This window comes from Danio rerio, chromosome 7 (genome assembly GCF_052040795.2).
Source record: "Danio rerio strain M-AB ecotype USA chromosome 7, GRCz13ab, whole genome shotgun sequence".
NCBI lineage: Eukaryota > Metazoa > Chordata > Actinopteri > Cypriniformes > Danionidae > Danio > Danio rerio.
In genome coordinates this window covers 3,283,770-3,304,045 of record NC_141027.1, presented here as the reverse complement: position 1 = coordinate 3,304,045, position 20,276 = coordinate 3,283,770, and the positions used below count along the sequence as shown (strand labels likewise).

Below are 20,276 nucleotides of genomic sequence, written 5' to 3'. Positions count from 1 at the left end.
ATTTGATTATATTAGACACGCTCTCTCAGCTCTCTAGCACATTCAAATGAACACACTTCCAAAGAAGTACAGGAACAAAGACCGACACAGAGAAACACGCAGGTGCATGTGTAAATAATGAGAATGAAAAAGGCCTTTGTTTAGAGCAATAAGCAAATGATGTAATGAGCTGAATGACAAATGAGTGCAGATATAGAATAATCACAGTCTGAAGCTGCAGACAGAAACATCAGACTGAGGACAGAAACTTAATACCTCTTGAGGTAAGAACAATTCACGTCTACATTATTCACACACGTTCTGACAATTTTGTTTATATTCTTAGTGATTTGTACTGTGCATTAATGCTTCTATTTTACTGCTCTCAAATGTCTAACTCCAGAAACAATCTGATTGTTTATCTATATTTCTCTTCCTCAGAAATGAGTCAAGCTCAATACATCCTCCTCCTCATTGGTGAGTGTGTTTGTAGTTTTATTGATGGTTTATAGTTTCATTAGGTTTGACTCTGTTCTGAAAATCATTAAACCAAGTGTCTTTTTCACAGCTCTCTGCTCCATATCTGAATGTGTTCAGCATCAATATTTCTATATAAATGTGAACAAGAACCAGACTGATGCTCAGAGATACTGCAGAGAGAAATACACAGATCTGGCCACTGTTGACAACATGAATGACATGATCCAGCTGAACAAGATTGCGAATAACGAACGTGTCTGGATTGGTCTTCAGAAGACGAGTGTTTATAAATGGCATTGGTCTTCAGGTGATCCTGCGCTCTTTCTGAACTGGGCATCTGGACAACCAGCCGGCAGTGATAACTGTACATATATGAATAATGGACAATGGTATGTTTGTTCCTGTAATGCCATCTCATCCTTCATCTGTTACAACAGTGAGTACAAACCTCTAAATAAAAAATTTACTTTAAAATAAGCTTTTAATTGGAATTAAAATGTGACAGTATTAATCATTCTACTTTATTATGAGTAAAAAATAAAACCTTACATTGTTAAGAGTCAAACTTGCTAATTTTACAGCAAAGACATTTACATTAGAAGATAAAGAGAAATTGGGCGTCAAGGTGGCGCAGTGGGTAGAATGATCGCCTCACAGCAACAAGGTCGCTGGTTTGAGCCTCGGGTGGGTCAGTTGGTGTTTTTGTGTAGAGTTTGCATGTTCTCCTCGTGCTGGCTTCGGTTTCATGCGCTATAGGTGAATTGTGTATGCTAAATTGTCTATAGTGTATGTGTGATGAGGGTGTATGGATGTTTCCCAGAGATGGGTTGCAGCTAGAAAGGCATCTGCTGTGCAAAACATGTGTTAAATAAGTTGGCGGTTCATTCCTCTGTGGCAGCCCCGAACTAATAAATGGACTAAGCCGAAAATAAAATAAATGAAAGAATAAAGAGAAATTAAATTGTTCTTAAAGTCACTTCAATCTTTTAGTACTACTTAGATACAGATTATTGTTTTTGGTAATACAAACATAAAGCAGAATAATAATAAAACAAAACAAAAATTTAAAACCAATGTTTCCATTTTATTTTCTCAAAGTGAGCATAGGACTGGTGTTTGTTGATCAGCTGATGAACTGGAGAGCCGCTCAGAGTTACTGCAGACAGAATCACATTGATCTGGTCAGTGTGAGGAACCAGAATGAGAGTCAACAGCTGGAGAAGTTCATTAATGACAGAAACTCATCTGGATCTGCAGTCTGGATCGGTCTGTTCAGAGACACATGGCAGTGGTCAGATCAGAGCAGCTCCTCATTCAGATACTGGAGAACTGTTGAACCTGATAATTATGGAGGAATTGAAAACTGTACCGTGATTGAACAAAATGCTCAGGGAAGATGGGCAGACTACCCTTGTGACTGGAAGATGCCTTTTGTGTGTCATGAAGGTGAGCGGATCCTCCAAACACACTCAATTCATCATCAGCTCCACACACCAAGTTGGGTTGAGTTGGCTGTTGGGTAGCAGCTGTTGTGGAAAAAAAGATTCTGGTCTGCAAAACATTTTAAGTTTCTAAGTCAAAATCTGAGATCTCCGAAGTCTTTAGGCAAAGCAGTTTATTGTTACAGCATCAGCAGGCCCACACGGAATCTGCACGCGCATAATTCTGCAGATTTATAGCCCATCATTAATTCTGTTTATTTAATTGAGTAAATGTGTATATCTGAATTTATTCAGTAATTTATTACTTTTTATTTCATATATTAAGGTTTTAGTTATGATACTCCGCTGGATACTCTCAAAATAATTCCGCAGAAATCTACCAAAAATTACCAAAATTCTCTGCAATAAAAGCAAAAAACGCCCGCAGATTTCGTCTGGCCCTGAGCACAAGTAACAACAGAGACAGGTCGTTCGAGTGCCTGATGAGTATAGGACAGCATAGTTTAAATACATTATTTTATCTCAATACTCCACCCAAATTTACACATTAACACCTCCATCAGCTTCTCCACTTATGGGATTTTGAATCTCTCAGGTGCCCAATCACTAATAATCTCAGGGTCTTTAGTGGTCCTACCCATGTCCAGTTAAGGTCTTCCCTTCCTACTTCTAATGTGATGCCAAAAAACAATGGTCAACAATATATCTTGTTCACTGTTGACTGAGCGGTAAACTGTAAGTTCAGCTGAAGTTCACGGGTGCTCATATTTTTTGGAAGTCATTTGGAGTGTCGGCACATGTGCAGGTGTGCCTTGTGTAACGACTGTTGACCTCTGCGTTGTGTTGTACTGCAATCGTCACCAACTTCAAGTAATGAAACCCTCCAAAAGTGATTCTCAGCGTTTCTTTTATTCTGAGAAACAAATCAAATAACATAACATCGCATGTAACGACAATACACTGCAGACAAATCTGAAACAAACAAAAGATGTAAAATAAACCACACTGTCACTTTAAGTGTGGTCTTGCGTCATTCTCTAATACAATGCTATGATATCAACATGCGGTTTTTACTATGAGAAACACAAAGCTCAATATTGTTGCATTTCTTATTACATATTCGCTGTTTAAATCTATCAGGAGCTTTATGCATTTGTTGACAACTTAATCACTCTTTTATATGCAAAAATAATCATGTTATACACTTTAATCATTATAGTTTCACTCCTATGTTCAGAGCACGCTTACCAGTAGCAGCATCAGCCATTGTCCGCTGAACTACGGTAGCTGCGCAAGGACATCTTAAAGAAAAACGCCTGCATTTTCTTAACCACTAGGCACCAAAGCATCAAGCATGCATACTCTTAATTTCATGTCATTTATCACAATGAATCTTTATTACCACTGTTACACTTATCACGAGTTACAGAACAGAACACAGGTGCCCTTAAGTCCTCGATTTTATAAATCTACTCTCTTTGTGACATTTCATCCAGCTCTTCTAATTTCTCTTCTCATTTCTTACTGCATTTGCACAGGGTGACTTTTTTTTACCAAAGCACCTCATAACAATGCCACAGGTATGAGTAATAAATCAATAGATAATAATAATAACAATAATACTGAAATCACTCAAATAAGCATATGAACGAGAGTTATACATTCATCAGAAATTCATTAAGACACAACACAATTCCCCATCACAGCAGGCCAGCAGCAGTGTTCTCAAGAACTATATTGGGTTTGGGCTCCTGCAGGACCCAATGCAAATCACACGACAATGGTCAGTTTTACTATTATGTATGTAATGGTATGAAAAAGTTACTTTGTTTAATATATTTGTGGGCGGGTGGAATTAACGCCTAACAGCAAGAAGGTCACTGCTTCGAGCCTTGGCTGGGTCATTTGGCAATTCTGAGTGGAGTTTGCATGTTCTCCCCGTGTTGGTGTGGATTTCCTCCAGGTGCTCTGGTTTCCCCCACAGTCCAAACACATGCGCTATAGGTAAAAGCTAAATTGACCATGGTGTATGTGTGTGTAAGAGTGTGTATGGGTGTTTCCCAGTGTTGGGTTGCAGCTGAAAGGGCATCCACTGCGTAAAACATCATGGCGTTTATTTCGCTGTGGTGACCCCTGATTCATAAAGGGACTAAGCCAAAAAGAGAATGAATGAATGAATGAATAAATGAATGAATGTTTGTGGGCAACACTAGTTCTAATTTTCTTTTGTGGAAATACAGACTACTGTCTCCTGCAGGTGTGGAGAGGTACATCCTCTCATGCACGGTCAGAAAACACATTTAGGCCCAATCACAATTCTACCCCTCAGCCCTTCCCCCTACCCCTACCCTCATTTTGCATCTGCCCATGAAGGGGTAGTGGTGTCGCAATTCTCTTTAGCTTAAAGGCGTAGGGCTAAGGGCAAGGCGTATACACCCTCTCAAACAAAGATTTTTCAGCACTACACTCAAAACCAAGGGGTAAGAAAAATATCCCAGAATACACCAGCCACAGCTGCACCCGGAAGTCAGGAGATCCACAAATTAGTATTTTTAGTCATTATTACAAACTTTTACAACAAACAAACTCATGTTTTAATATATTCATAACCACGTTCATGTTTTACTGTCATGTGAAAATAATCCCTAATAACAACTCCTGTTCAGGAGTCCCACAACATTCTGACACTCGATGACACTGGAATACCCTGTCAGAAAAGTCTAGTGGCTGGGAATGAGCTTTTTACAGTGTCTGCTATAATGTTAATGTTGTTTTTGGTGTGTTTACTAGGGGTGTCAAAATTAATTGTTTCTTCGGTGCACCGCGATGCAGATGCGGACAATTCGGTATCGGTTCAGTAATAATCATAACCGGTTATTACTGACGTCATTTACCTCATATGCGCTCTGTCGCGAGGGAGGCGATCGCGAGTATTTACAACGCTTTAACTACTTAAAACTCATAAACTGTGCACAATTTCACTGTGTGTGTTTGCTGGATCAGTCTTTCACTGACATATACAACAATAGCCCCTATTTCACTGAGATCGAGAGAATGAAAGTAGCCTACTCCATTTCTCTCTCTCTCTCTCTCTCGCTTTCGCTCTGTCTCTCTCTCTTTCTCACACACTCACACACACACACACACACACACACACACACACACACACACACACACACACACACACACACAGTGGCCCATTTGACCTGCTGGGGTGGCTTTTCTTCTCCTCTCGGCTGTTTTACAGCGTTACTTTTGGATACAGAAACGAGCGCGTGTCTGCAGAGTTTTCTCCACCGTGTCTATCATGCATCAGTTGTGAGATTGCCGCTGCCACCTGCCGCTTATCAGTGTCACTTATATGAAGAGCGCAGCGCGAGAGCCAATCGCAACCGTTTTTGTTGAGGGTGTGACCAATCAAAGAGGTGTAAGAGAACTAGACAAGGATCAGATATTGAGCTGGATGTTTATATTTGTTTATATTATTTGCTAAATGCTCATTTTGTTTAAAGTTACAGTTTATATATCTGACTGTTTGTATTAAACGACAAAATTGTATTACAAATAATATATAAATATAAATATATTCATACATTTTAATACAAGAACTGCTGCTGTGAAGAAAATATAAAACTGTGTATGGAAAGCACCGTCAATGCACCGTGATGCACCGAAATATCGAATTAAACCGAATCGATGGCATGATAATCGTAACCGAACCGAACCGTGAGACTAGTGTAGGTTCACAGCTCTAGTGTTTACATTAATGAATATGGCGACTGTGTTAAATACACAATACAGTTATGATCTTATTGCCACATTAAATCGTTATGATAACATGATATATGCCTTCAGTGATTTCCTGAAGATGAATACCAAAAAATAACACAACTGGAATCACTACAGCAGCCGCCATCGTCTGATCTCACATGAAGCAAAAGATTGCGAGGACATATGATGACGTGTGCAGGTGCTGAAGTGCTGTCCCAATTCCTCTTTGTACATTTTGAAGAATTCCCCTTAACCCTCAGTTGCAAGGGGAAGGGGAAGGGGTACAAAAACAGAATTGAGATTGGGACTTACTATCTGTAAGCTGTTGTCTATGTGGTGTGTTCATGTGCAGCTTTTTGGTTTAGACGGAACTATATGCAGCCGACCTTAGGTGAAAACAAATTCAGTTTTTGTCCCAGACTTTTCTTTGACATTGGCAAGGTGTGTCCTGGGCTTTAAGACTCTACATGTCTGACATGACAAATTCCTCCACAGTGTTTGTTCTGCATGTTGTTGTTGATCAGTCTCTCTCTAGTTTCTGCTTTGTTTTGTGTCCAGATAAACTGATTGTGATCCAGCAGAATCTGTCGTGGTCTGAAGCTCTGAGATACTGCAGACAGAATCATGTGGATCTGGTCTCGGTTCAGTCAGTGGAGATGCAGCGTCGTGTGATGAACGTGGTTAAACTGGCGTCTACTGAGGCGGTGTGGTTGGGTTTACACAACTACTGCAGCATGAACATGTGGCTCTGGCTGACTGGAGACATGGTGTGCTATCAGAACTGGGCTCCAGGGAACGGCAGCACACCGGAAAACTGCAAACTGGAGAACAGAAAAGGAGCAGTTCAGTCTGGAGGAGATCAGACCTGGATCAGCCTTCCTGAATCTCACAGACTCAACTTCATCTGCACTAACTAGATGAGAAAAGACGGAAGATTGTTGGTGTGTTTACTCATGTTGACGATTTCTTTACTTTTACTATAGGTTTTATTCTTTAAAAAGTTTTTGAGTTAAACTGTTTAAGATTAAAAAGTCAAATATATCCGTTTCATTTAATTTATCATGACCCAATCTGCTTCTTTTAACATCAATGTATAACATTATTATTATTATTATGAGATGTGATAAGTATATTTGAAATACTCTTTTTATACCTGGTTGGATTTGGTCTCATATGATTTGCATGTATAAATGACTTGTTAAATGTGATTCTGTGAGCAGCAGCTCTGGAGAATAGCATCATCTGTCTCTCGGCAGATTAAATCTGGTTTATTTATTTGAGGCACAGCTAGGGGTTGATCCAAATTAATCTAAGAAAATGACGATAACAGAACATTAACTGAAATAAACTGATCCACAGCCAGTGTTTTTGTCTCCTATATGCTCCTTTCCTTCTGATGTCACATTAAGCTGAATTTAGTATGTGAAAGTTACATATGGCTGTTTGTTTGTTTGGCTGAGATTTAAAGGTGTAGTAGGTGATTGTCTTCTGAAGCATTTTTTTGTTGTGCTGGTTGAAAGTCTCTTCACAGTCTAATAGTAATGATTACAGTAAACAATCTAAATGTATTTATATGTATTTTTATATTTTGGGTAAGGCATAAAACTAAAAAAATGTCCATCCAATTAAATTAGCCCAATCTGCCTGTCAGCAAATGCAGGTTTGGCCATCTTGGATCCAAGATTTTTTTTTCAATAGGAAGAGGGTCATGTGACAAATCAAACTTATTGTGAATTTCACAAGAAAAACAATGGTGTGCCTGGTTTAACATAACTTTATTCTTTCATGAGTTATTTACAAGTTTCTGACCACTTATAAAATGTGTTCAATGTGCTGCCCATTGTGTTGGATTGTCAATGCAACCCTCTTCTCCCACTCTTCACACACTGATAGCAACACCACAGGAGAAATGCCAGCACAGGCTTCCAGTATCCGTAGTTTCAGGTGCTGCACATCTTGTATCTTCACACCTTAGACAACAAACATAGTGTGGCCATTCTTCATCAATGGAATCCTCAAGACCACTGGATATTTGTAATTGCTACATAATGATGCAAGTCCCTCTTCATGCACTGAAGCTGGCACGTTCCCTGAGTTTTTTTCAGCAAGATGGTGCACCACCACATTATGCGTGTCAGGTCCGAGCATTCCTAGATGAACAGTATCCTGAAAAGTGGATTGGTCGTCGTGAGCCAGTTGAATAGCCCCCAAGGTCTCCCGATCTGACCCCCTTAGACTTTTATCTTTGGGGTCATCTGAAGGCAATTGTCTATGATGTGAAGATACAAGATGTGCAGCACATGAAACTACGGATACTGGAAGCCTGTGCTGGCATTTCTCCTGTGGTGTTGCTATCAGTGTGTGAAGAGTGGGAGAAGAGGGTTGCCTTGACAATCCAACACAATGGGCAGCACATTGAACACATTTTATAAGTGGTCAGAAACTTGTTAATAACTCATGAAAGAATAATGTTGTGTTAAAACAAAGCACACCGTTGGTTTTCTTGTGAAATTCCCAATAAGTTTGATGTGTCACATGACCCTCTTCCTATTGAAAAAACAAAAGTTGAATCCAAGATAGCCGACTTTAAAATGGCCACCATGGTCACCACCCACCTTACAGATACTGATGTGCCACAAACAGGTCGTTAATATCACCAACCATTCCCATTTTATTAAGGTGTATCCATATTAATGGCCCACCCTGTAGTGTATGTGTATGTGTGTGAATAATGTGTGTACAAATAGTGTATAAAAAGAATTCGTTTCGGTGTAAAACTTTATAGTATGCAATGTTTATAGATATATTTACCTGATACTTACCTGCTGTAATGGTATAAGCCATTCCACACCAGTTTTCCCTGCTATAAAAAGGGCAGAGTGCAGGGGCGCCCCCAAGGGGTGGCCATAAACTGTGGCCACCCCAATATGATTTTGCTGTTGACATTATAAATTTAAATGTACTTATGTAAATTCCCAATATTCCCAATAAAAAAATAAATAAAATGTACTAATGTCACCGACGTAGCTGATTCACTGCCTTCCCCTCAGCGCTGGTTCAACGCTGGTGAAAGCAAACTGACGCATGCGCGCAGAAAACCATTCCGGTGCGCCTCACGCACTCCTGTTGTTTGCATGCACGCCGATAAAATATGCGCTGTGAAACCAGAGTAACAGCCTTTTGTGCAGAGGTGTCAGCATTCAGCGAGTTTTGCAAGTCGACTGAACTAAATTTTATATAATATGATGATGATGTTACTTTCACTAAGCATGGCTATAAAGCAGAAAGGAGGGATAAAGAGTTAGGGACGTAAGACTACATAATTATCGGCCATAAGTCGGGTCTAAGACAACAGATAGTTCTATAATTTATATATATTTTTGTATTCTTTAGAATTGTCATAATATTCATGCAAAAGGTTTCTTAAGTGATCTTAGCATATAAATCCAGTTGTTACTTTGTTTGAACATTTAGGATTGATTTCTGTTAATTATTTAGAATAATAATAGTATTTATTTCAAATAAATATAAATAGTTATATTTATTGAAAAATAAATTAACAATTTAAGGGTGTGGAGTGGTTCGCCCAGGGTGTCATTTAAACTAAAACCGCCACTGTCCTCCCCGATGGTAAGCAAGTGTGAAAAAATAACCTAAAACTTATATTATATATATATATATATATATATATATATATGTGTGTGTGTGTGTGTGTGTGTGTGTGTGTGTGAAAAATAACCTATATAAATATATAACTTTTAGGTTATATTTCACACGTGTATATATATATATATATATATATATATATATATATATATATATATATATATATATATATATATATATAAACACTGAATTTATTATTTTTTGTGTGCCACCCTAAGATTTAGTGTGGCCTCTTCTGGCCACCCCTAGTAAAATTTTCTGGGGGCGCCACTGGCAGAGTGAGCACAGTATATGGCGTGGGGTGTAGGAGTAAGGTTGTGGAGTTGTGTGGAGCAGTAAATTGATTTATGGGATTTCTTTAATTTGTTGAAAGAAAACTTTAGCCAAGTGCTGCTTTTCTTGTAATTTTTGTTTTGTTTGGCTGGTTATTATTTTTAGGAGATTTTTTCACCGAGCACTGTAAATAAAGACACTTAGTACCACAGGGCTATTTCGACTTTGCCATTTTTTGAAGATTTGAAAGGTTTGGAACCTGTAAGAAAATCGTCTCCGCAACAGTATGGATGTTTACCAGTAATGGGTTGCAGCTGGAACAGCATCCGCTGCATAAAAGGTATGCTGAATAAGTTGGTAGTTCATGAATGAGTGAAAGAAATTTCTCCTTCATAATCAATACATCACAATTTGTCATGGTTGTTAAATCATTATTTGCATCCTATGTAAACATTTTTCGAAGTTCTGACCTTTCATTATATAAACTATTTAATTCCACATGTTAAAGTAATTTACTAGCTTGTAAGTTTAAAGATCTGGTTTTGACAGAAGTATTAATCCTGCATTGTCTTTAATATTGTACAACAGAACAGGATTTTCACAATGTTTTATTAATTGTACTACATATGTACGCCTTTTCTTTGCCTATACAATTTGATAGGGCTGTAATAAGCAAACATACATTGAAATAAAATGCTGTCTGCAAAATTTTTGCAAAAAATGTATTTGTGTTGATTTAAACAAATTAAATTTTGTAATGTTTAACTTAGTTTGTTTAAATTCAGCCCAAATAAACTGTTTACAAGCCCTTTACTTAATTATTTTTTTAGTAAATCCAAGGAATCATCTTTGAATAGTTTTTTTCAGTGTAAATAAATGAAAAAAATTCAAATTAATATTTTAGCAGTAGGAGGACAAAACCTGCAAAAACATTCAATCATTCCTTTTCTTTTCTGCTTAGTTCCTTTATTATTAAGGGGTCGCCACAGCGGAATGAACTGCCAACTTATCCAGCATATGTTTTACACTGCGAATGCCCATCCAGCTTACTGGGAAACACCCATACACGCTAATTCACACACATACACCACAGGCAATTTAGCTTAATCAATTCCCCTATATCGCATGTGTTTGGACCTCTGGGGGAAACTGGAACACCCAGAGGAAACCCACACCAACACGGAGAGAACATGCACACAGAAATGCCAACTGACCCAGCCGGGGCTCAAACCAGCAATCTTCTTGCTGTGAGGCGACATCGCTACCCACATTCAAAAGCAATAAATAGATAAATAATTATGCAAATAAATGAGTAAATTAATCCATAAATTCTTCCATAAATAAAACAATAATTCTCTTTAGCTCAACATGCTAATGAGAGAGTGACTAATAATTCACAACAGAAGCCAGTCAGAAAAAATCAAATGCAATTTCTTTTTTCTAAGATCAACCAGTGATGGCATAAAGACTGCCCTCTGTTGATTGATAGAGTAGAAACAAATCTACTTCCAGTTCAGCATTTTCTTATTCCCCCAACATTTGTGTAAATTATTTATTTATTTACCTGCCCACACTATTAGTTATTTATATATGTATTTATGATGGAAGTTTTTGGATTTTTATTTATTTGTGTATTTTTTTATTCATTGTTTTATTTGTGCAGGAATTTGGGATTTATTTACTCATTTATTTATCCATTGGCATATTTATTTATTTATTTCATTATTTTATTTATGCAGAAATTTGTAGATTTATTTACTCAGTTATTTATCAATTGGCATATTTATTTATTTATTTAATTATTTTATTTATGCAGGAATTTGTGGACTGATTTGCACATTTATTTATCAGTTTGCATATTTATTTTTTTATTGTTTTATTTATGCAGGAATTTGTAGATTTATTTATTTACTCATTTATTTATCAATTTGCATATTTAATTATTTATTGTTTTATTCATGCAGACATTTTTGGATTTATTCACTCATTTATTTGCCAATTTGCATATTTTTATTGTTTCATGTATGCAGGAAATTTTGGATTTATTTACTCATTTGTTTATCACTTTGCAAATGTATTTATTGTTTTATTTATGCTGGAATTGTTTTTTTTATTTATTTACTAATTTATTTATCAGGTTGCATATTTTTTATTTAATGTTTTCTTTGTTCATTTATTTATTTTTTTATTTATGCTGGAATTTTTGGATTTATTTACTCATTTATTTATCAATTTGCATATTTTTTGTTGTTTTATATATGCAGGAATGATTGGATTTATTTACTCATTTTATGCAGGGATTTATGAATTTATTTACTTAATTATTTATCCATTTGCGTATTTATTTATTAATTAATTTATTTGTTTATTTATTGACTGATTGATTGTGTTTGCAGGTTTTGTCCTCCATAGTAAAGAGGGCTCTGGGGAACAAATTCTGCAAGAACATTTTTTTTTTTTTTACATAGACATGAAAAACAAATCTATAAATTAACAACAGCATATGCACACGATGTTAACGTAATAGAAATTGTATGAGAGGTTGCATTTCATTACCCGAATATAGCGCGCCGTTGACAACAACGCGAGAACTGGGGCTGTGCTCTTTCTCCTCAGTGCATGACAAGTTCGGCACGCGCTAACATCAAAGGCCTCACAAGCGCGCCAGATTTAAATGAGCGATGATGCGTTAATACGGTTAAATAACCGCCTGTAAAAAGTCCACGTCTGACTAACGTTACGAGGATATCTGCCTTTGTTTGTTTATTCACAAAAGCGAATGCAGGATTGTACAAACAATGGAGCATGCTTCAGTTCATGATTAACAACACTGGAAGGAGGACACCACATTACAGGTAGGACCGCAGAGTTTACCTTAATTTGGCTGTTTTTTCCTGCTGGTGTTTGGTCTGATTGCTTTGGTGTAATTAGCTAGAGGTTAACTTGGTAGGCTAACTGTTAACATTGCTGGAGTAATTACAGAGTGAAAACAAGCCAGGTTTACATTTACTCTGGTACACTTTTACATCATTGCAATGTAATTCATCTTATATTTAATATTATTTGAGGTGGTGTCAGGTGTGCAGCCCTTTTGTCTCGTTTATTAATGATGTATTGGTGAATATGGATATATATTGATGATATTGGCGTATTTGTGAGGTAATAAGATACTTGTTGTGATTAGGTGATAAGGTAATTTCTGTGTTAACATTTGTTTGTTAATTTTAGATGTTTTACTGGTATAAAAAAGCTTAGAAATGCTGAATTTGGGTCTAGTTTTGGGTTAGTTTTGAGTCTGATTTTACTTAATAGAGAGTAAATTGTTTTCTGTGTGTAAGTTACTTGGACTTTTAAAATTAGCAGTTTTGTAAGAGAAATTTCTGAATATATTCAGTATAAAAATGTACATGGACATGTCACATTAATCAATAGATCGACTTATCGCACAACACACATAAGCGCAATAATTTTTGGTTATGCAATATTGCCCATACAACAAAAAAATCAAAACAATTCCAGCAACATTTTTGCTGTGCAACATCTGGTTAAAAAACACTGTAGCATTTACTATAGTATATTTTCATGTGGGTGCCTGACTACTGATAATAGATCTGGTAGCAGCCTCTGTTACCTTGCACATTTTTGATAACGTTTATTATGATTTATTTGGGGTATGTGGTTTTGCATTCTGATTCTAACGCCTAATTATTCATTTATTAAAATGACTATAATTAAATGAAGAGTGTACTTGCATTATGATGCTATTAGATTGTCATACTGGCAATCTACAGGGTGGGCCATTTTTATTGATACACCTCTATAAAATGGGAGTGGTTGGTGGTTTTAACGTCCTGTTTGTGGCACATTAGTATATGTAAGGGGGCTTGAAATTATCTTATGAAAGAATAAAGGTACATTAAAACCAAGCACACCATCTTTTTTTCTTGTGAAATTCTCAATATGTTTATGAAGGTGTGTCCATATAAATGACCCACCCTGTTTAATGAGTGGCATTGAATGGTCATAAAATGACCATAATATCATTTATCGCAATATTTTCAGTTGCAATCTATCAGACAATACAAATGGATATCGTGACAGGCCTACTTCCATTGTGGTTTTGTGTAGTATGCTTCGTTTTAGTTGAATGCACCCTTTTCTCAAGACTGTTATGACATGTTTAAATGGACAAACTAATAGAGATCTCCATTTTGTTAAACCCTACAGGAAGTACTTTTGAAAAACTGCACAATTAAAAGAACTCATTTGGTAGAGGTACAATACTTAAAATGCTTTTTACCTCTTATTTAGTTGATCCTAGCTATATAAAAAAAAGAATAAATATTTATCATTTTTATTAAATGTGCAGTTATAATTTATAAAGTTAAACAGAATATTTAGATTTAGGGAGACGTCAAGTAGCTCTTCCTTTTTAAAAAGTATTTTTTGTGCATCACTGAGCTCAATTAAAGGGATAGTTCACCCAAAAATATACATTTCACTCACCTTCAAGTGGTATCAAACATTTGAGTTTCTTCTGTTGAGCACAAAAGAAGATATTTAGATGAAAGCTGGAAACCGGTAACCATTGACTTCCATAGTAGTTGTTTCCCTGGTATGCAAGTCAGTAGTTTTAAACTTTCTTCACAATATCTTATTTTGTGTTCAACAAAAATCAGAAACTCAAACTGGTTAAAAACAAATAAAGGGGTAAAGGGTGACAGAATTTTCATTTTAGGTTGAACTATGCCTTAACGCTGAATTGGACAGTTTATTGCAGCTACCGTCTAGAAGTAATACTGAGTCTCTGTAACTGTTTCTCCTCCAACCTCCTCTAAATCACTTAAACACATTGCATCATTTGTATAATTTAACTGGTTAATTTAGCATGTTTACTGTAAAGTAAAAATGTATTAACCATGATTTTGGCACGTTGACGTCACAAAATTAATAATTATTTGTAGTAAAACTAGTTCTACAAAAAAAAGTCAATACGCCAAAAAACGATTGACAGTTTCATAAAAAAACAAAAAAAACAAACATGTTTAATTATCCTCAGGTACTCTCTTGTTTTCAAACTGTTGGAAAGTTTACATGTTTTACAGACAAAAAAAAAAAAAAAAAAAAAACTGAAGCATCTTGCATTTCTCCTAATTATACTGTTGATATTAGAAGTCAAATAAAAGGCAAAACAATCTTGAGTAGATATAGTTATTAACCATTTTCACCACTAGATGGCGTAAAGTACATGGTTCTGAAAGCCTTTAAAAATGAACCCATTTACAAAACACTTGAGAAGAGTTGCATAACTCATAAACACTATTTTGTTAAATGGTGAAGACAAAATTACTCGCTCTCCTATGAATGTTTTTTTTTTTGTGTGTGCTTTTTAACAGAGAGAAGTTTCTCTGACAATTTTGAACAGTTTTAAAATTTTGTCTTTGCAGTTTGTACTATTTTCATAAATTTCTTTGTCAAAGCTGACTGTATTGTGATCACCAGCTGGGCTTGACATTAACTTTTTTGATCACCAGCCACTGTGGCTAGTAGTTTTCCACTGTTACCAGCCACTCACCATTTTCACTAGCCACAATTTTGTTGGTGGGAAAATATATTTTATATGCATAAATTTGACTTTGACATACTAAAATTACTTGATTTAAATGATATGTTATGTCCACATGCCTCTAAGTTTTGAAAAAATGTATTTCACATGGCTTTTTAGGGCTTGGCATTTTTTGTTTGACCACACTAAAATAATTATTTCCTTGCCACAAAAAAATAAATAAATAAAATAAAATAAAATAAAATAAAAAAAAAGGGTCAAAACAAGCTAAAATTTGCTGTGTACATACTAGGGTTGGGCGATGTTGCCCAATTGGGCATCGTACGTTGTCTAATGTGGAACATTGCGATAGACCGGGGGTTCCCAAACTTTTCAGCCCGCAACCCCAAAAATAATCATATCAGTGGCTCGCGACCCCCATTTTTCAAGGTGGTTGTACTGTAAATATGTAAACGTTGCAGACACAACTATAGGCAAATATAAACATGAGCTTATTGACAACACAAAAATGCAACAGTCTATTAGCCATATAATGTTTTTTAAAGTCATTTATGGATTTAATTACATTTTGCTTTTAAAATTAAAGGCTGATGGCTGATTGTTATTTTTATGTTGTTGTTTCTTTAATGCAACTATTAACTTCTGTCGGTTATGAATAAAATATGGTAATTCTAATAGTTTAATAAAATTTATTTGAGTTTTGGATATCACCAAGTGACCCCTTGTCATTGTCCCGCTACCCCCCAGGGGGTCCCGACCCCCACTTTGAGAACCACTGCGATAGACGATGCCATTGTAGGCGGGGTTGGTTGTTGTTGTTAAATATAAATAAATTCTTAATGAATTAGTTAATTGTAGCCTACTGTTTTCACTACCTGAACCACATGTGCTTTGCTTTACTCATAACCAAACCGTAAATGAATAAAGTTACACAAAAATGACCACCTGTCTGTCACTTTTTTTTCTGCAGGACTGCATGAATAGGCAGTGATCTGTGTCGGTATAATGGCTTTTCCCACAGCTGGTGGAGGAGACGAGAGTTCAGTTGTAGTTCACTGTAACTTGCATTGTGATTGATGATAACTTCCTAGATGAGAGAATGAAAATAACACTGACAGATTTACCTACAGTTACTAATAATGGCACATCTTATTAGTGATCATGTGCTGAATGTTAATCCACCATTCACACTTTTCCAAGAGTGGATAAAAGACTTCCAGTGGCTTCAAGTCCGAAGCCATTCACTTTAAAGTCTGTGGGACGGTATTTGCTGGTAACATCGTTTGCCACTGAATCTACACACTGAGAGGTGCTGTATAATCCTTCATTTAATCCTCACGATGCTGTCAGCCGTGCAAGCGGCAGCTATATGTAACATTTAACACAGCTCATCAAAAGACCGTTATTGGTATAAAGATGTCATGCAAATAATAAGTTATATGTCAATATAAATATGGGGCGGGGCGATGGATCGTGATGCCGGCTCAGCATTGTGAAGTTTAATGGTCATCGGCGATGGATGATGTTATCGTCTATCGGTCCAACTCTAGTACACACTCTATTCAACAAAAATATTCATCAAAAACAATTGACATTTAACAAAAGTATCTAAAACTATACAGCGTAGTTTTTTCCAAGCTAAAGGTCCTAGATCATCAGGTAACCATAGATATATGGAGAGTTAATCTCCTATTAAAGCATCGTTATTGTAACAGATGATAATTAAACCATATTAACAAAAATAACTGTAAGCAAAAGAAAAAAGCAGGTTAAAAACATTCTGTGTGTGATAGTGAAAAGATGATCGCATGCACAATGTTAGGCCCAGTAATAATCTGTAAAATAATAAAAAATAGTAAAAGCGAAAGTTGCAACAGCTGCTGCATACAAACAAATCTGGAGATCTTTTGAAAGCAGCAGGACTGTGTTTTTCCAATCTATTTCAAAGAGAAATGATTGCACCAGTTGTGTTTCCAGACATGGTTGTTTAGCGCAAGAAAACGGGAGCTTTTTAAGCGCTTGAATGCTTTACATCAACTGTGCCTTGCTCGCAACGTCAGTGAGTGAGGATCGCCTGTATCTTACCATGCTGATCATCCTCTCATTCGGTATTCACCTGCTTTCTTTTGCCCGCGCAAACACTTATCAATCGTGCTGCTTCTCGATGCTTAGAGCTTATTTGCGCACTTATTGACAAATGGTCTTAAACTGAAACTCTAATATTTAGGTTTGAGGCAGCTCTGGCATGTAAAAGAAAATTTTCAACCAGCTAAAGCGGCTAAGTGGGGGTGTCTGTCTAACTCACCACAGCTGAAATCTACCTGCATTTGCCAGGCTGGCGTGTGTTAATGTCAAGCCCTGATCACCAGCATCTTTATATTTGTGTTAAGATCTGTAAATATCATAGTGACTGTCTCTGTCATGTATTTTCTGTTCTTTCTGGCATGTTTACTGTAATGACACTTGTACACACAGTGCAGTGTTGTGTACGCATGACTTTACATCGTGAGAGACTTTGTTCCCTTAGCAGCCAAACTCATTACAGTTTTCTTATATTATATTGTTGCCGTGCTCTTTCAAAACCATTCATTTCGAGTGAAGACTTTATCTTTGATTTTACTATTAACACCAGGGCTCGAAATTGCAACCATTTTGGTCGCATACGCGCCCGAAATTTTATCTATGCGACCTTGAAATATATTTGGGAGCATTTCTGTGAGTGTTTAAAATTGTAGTGTGTGACCAATTTTTACAGAAAACTGTTCACCACATGCGCGGATTCGGGAGACATTCACGCAGAATGCATCTCTAAGCTCTTTGTCTGTACTTGAAACGTGAAACGCAGCGCTCGGGAATGATTTAAAACAGTTTTCATGTCAACTTGCTGCAGTAAACAAATCCAAGTTCGTACTGCTTGCCCCGCCTTCGCGCTCTTCTTATTGGCCCACCACTGCTCTAGCACTGAACGCGAATGATTGGTTATCAGCTGTCAATCACTCAGCGCCTTCTGGCTTCGGATGAAAGAGAGCTACTACTGCGAAAAATTGTAAAGCGCTGAAGATGAGAATGAAGATAACACTTGGCAGATTTTGTTTTAGAAACCATGGCATCTTTAGTTACAAATAATGACACATCTTACTAGTTATACCGTTAACACGTTAATTCAAGCAGTGCGTGCAGGGCCGGTGAGCGCTCCGTGTATGCTTTGGTTACTCAGTTATGTTATAAAAATCTATTTTCTTGTGAAAATGGGATTTTGTTGAGACATATTTTCCTCACGCTTGCATATAACGTTATATATTAATTTTTTTTTGCTTGTTAGTTTGATTAGTGTTGAAGTTAGGAGCACCGGTGCTACCAAGCAAAAAGATTAATTTCGAGCCCTGAACAGTGAATTTATTTTTTCACATTTTGGACTCAAAGCGCTGTCCTTTTTAATGGCTGCAGTGGAGTCAGATCTGCTGCTTTAGGTCTCAAATCATCTTCTCCCCCTCTCATCTAATCTGAATATTTTCTGTCTTTTTTATCCAGGAGTTTTAATAGATCATTAAAGCTTATCTCTCTCATTTCACAGGCTGATAAAAAAAATGGCGTTTTCTCTTTCTGCTGGTTTTTGAATCAGAAAAGAACCTTTAGCAAGGCATTTCTGCTTTTTCAATGGCTTCGAGATCTGTTTGCTGCATCTAGGGTTGCTCGATTTTGGAAAAAATCATAATCATGATTATTTTGGTCATAATTTTAATTACGATTATTCAAAACGATTATCAGTTGAAGTCAAAATTATTAGCGCTCCTGAGAATTTTGTTTTTCTAAATAACTATTTTCCAAATTATGTTAAACAGAGCGAGGAATTTTAACAGTATTTCCTCTAATATTTTTTTTCTTCTGGAGAAAGTCTTATTTGTTTTATTTTAGCTAGAATAAAAGCAGATTTAATAATTTTGAAACCCATTTTAAGGTCAATATTATTAGCCCCCTTAAGTAACATATTTTTGATTGTCTGCAGAAGAAACTACTGTTATACAATGACTTGCCTAATTACTCTAATTAAGCCTTTGAATTGCACTTTAATCTGAATGCTTGTATTTTGAAAAACATCTAGTAAAATGTTATGTACTGTCATCATAGCAAAGATAAAACAAATCCGTAATTAGACATGATATATCAAAAATATTATGTTCAGAAATAAGTTTAAAAAAAATCTTCTTTCCATTAAACAGAAATTGGAGGAAAAGGGTTGCTAATATTCAGCAGGGCTAATAATTCTGACTACAACTGTATATATATAGTTATTTTCCACGCTGCAAAGGAAAGAGAAATAAATGCAATAGAATAAAAATATGAAACAAACTTTGATTTAAGCATCTTCACCCTAAGAAGAACACTTTAGCTACAAAAATCCTTCAGTCAAGAGCAGCGAAAAATTTTCTCGTTGTTTGATTAATGATAAAACTGGCGGCAGCATTTCGCACTGTCTCTTTAATAGTTTCTCTTTCACGTCTTTTGATTCTCAACTCGTTTTTTTATTACACAAATGAGGGTTAATATGAATAATCACTAATCACCGCGTTTTGACACCTATTTGACCATTAAAGCACTCAAGTTAAGATTACTTTCAGATGTCTGTGCTCCTTTGCTCGTCTCAGTGTGCGAATGAGACCAAATGCATAAGCACGCGGTCTTTCGTGCTTTTGGTATATGATGCAATAATCGTTTATCTCGATTAATGGTTTTTCATAATCGTTAGAAGCCATAATCGAAATCAAAATCGGATTTTCGATTAATTGCACAGCCCTAGCTGCATCTATGTTGTTCTCAAAATTAGGGATAACAACATTAATAAATGCAATTAATACAATATACAATATTGTTTTTAACAACATCATTTGAATGTCTAAGAGAAGATCGGTCCCATTTGTTATGATTTTACTTAAATGATGACTTCAACTAAATAAAAATTCTGTCATTACAGAGTTACAATATTTGCTCACCTTTTATACTTGCATAGTATTTGTTTTTCCTACAGTGAATGTCGATGGTTACAGATTTTCAATATTCTTCTAAAATCTTCTTAATACTGTATATTAAAGTCTCATCAA

At 36.1% G+C, this 20,276-nt stretch overlaps 1 protein-coding gene and 2 long non-coding RNA genes across 4 annotated transcripts in view; 2 read left to right on the top strand and 1 right to left on the bottom strand.

Annotated features, from left to right (window-relative positions):
* LOC147842925 (uncharacterized) overlaps positions 1-20,276 on the top strand; it is a 959,952-nt gene that overhangs the window by 913,371 nt on the left and 26,305 nt on the right. The gene's annotated exons all lie outside the window — the stretch shown is intronic.
* On the top strand, positions 71-7,036 carry si:dkey-192d15.3. Of its 2 annotated transcripts, XM_087260406.1 has the most exons (5): positions 71-263; positions 421-456; positions 548-895; positions 1,558-1,905; positions 6,231-7,036. In XM_087260406.1, exons 2-5 carry the CDS (start codon positions 423-425, stop codon positions 6,587-6,589), a joined length of 1,089 nt encoding a protein of 362 aa, XP_087116532.1. In that variant the 5' UTR covers positions 71-263; positions 421-422; the 3' UTR covers positions 6,590-7,036. The 2 variants fall into 2 exon arrangements, with proteins under 2 accessions (XP_087116532.1, XP_087116531.1); XM_087260405.1 differs by lacking the exon at positions 71-263 and having other exon boundaries at positions 274-456.
* On the bottom strand, positions 1,523-6,587 carry LOC147842926 (uncharacterized). The gene is made up of 3 exons (XR_015495358.1): positions 5,664-6,587; positions 1,829-4,687; positions 1,523-1,727 (listed from the first exon to the last, which is right to left on the bottom strand). It is a non-coding gene; the product is annotated as an uncharacterized LOC147842926 (long non-coding RNA).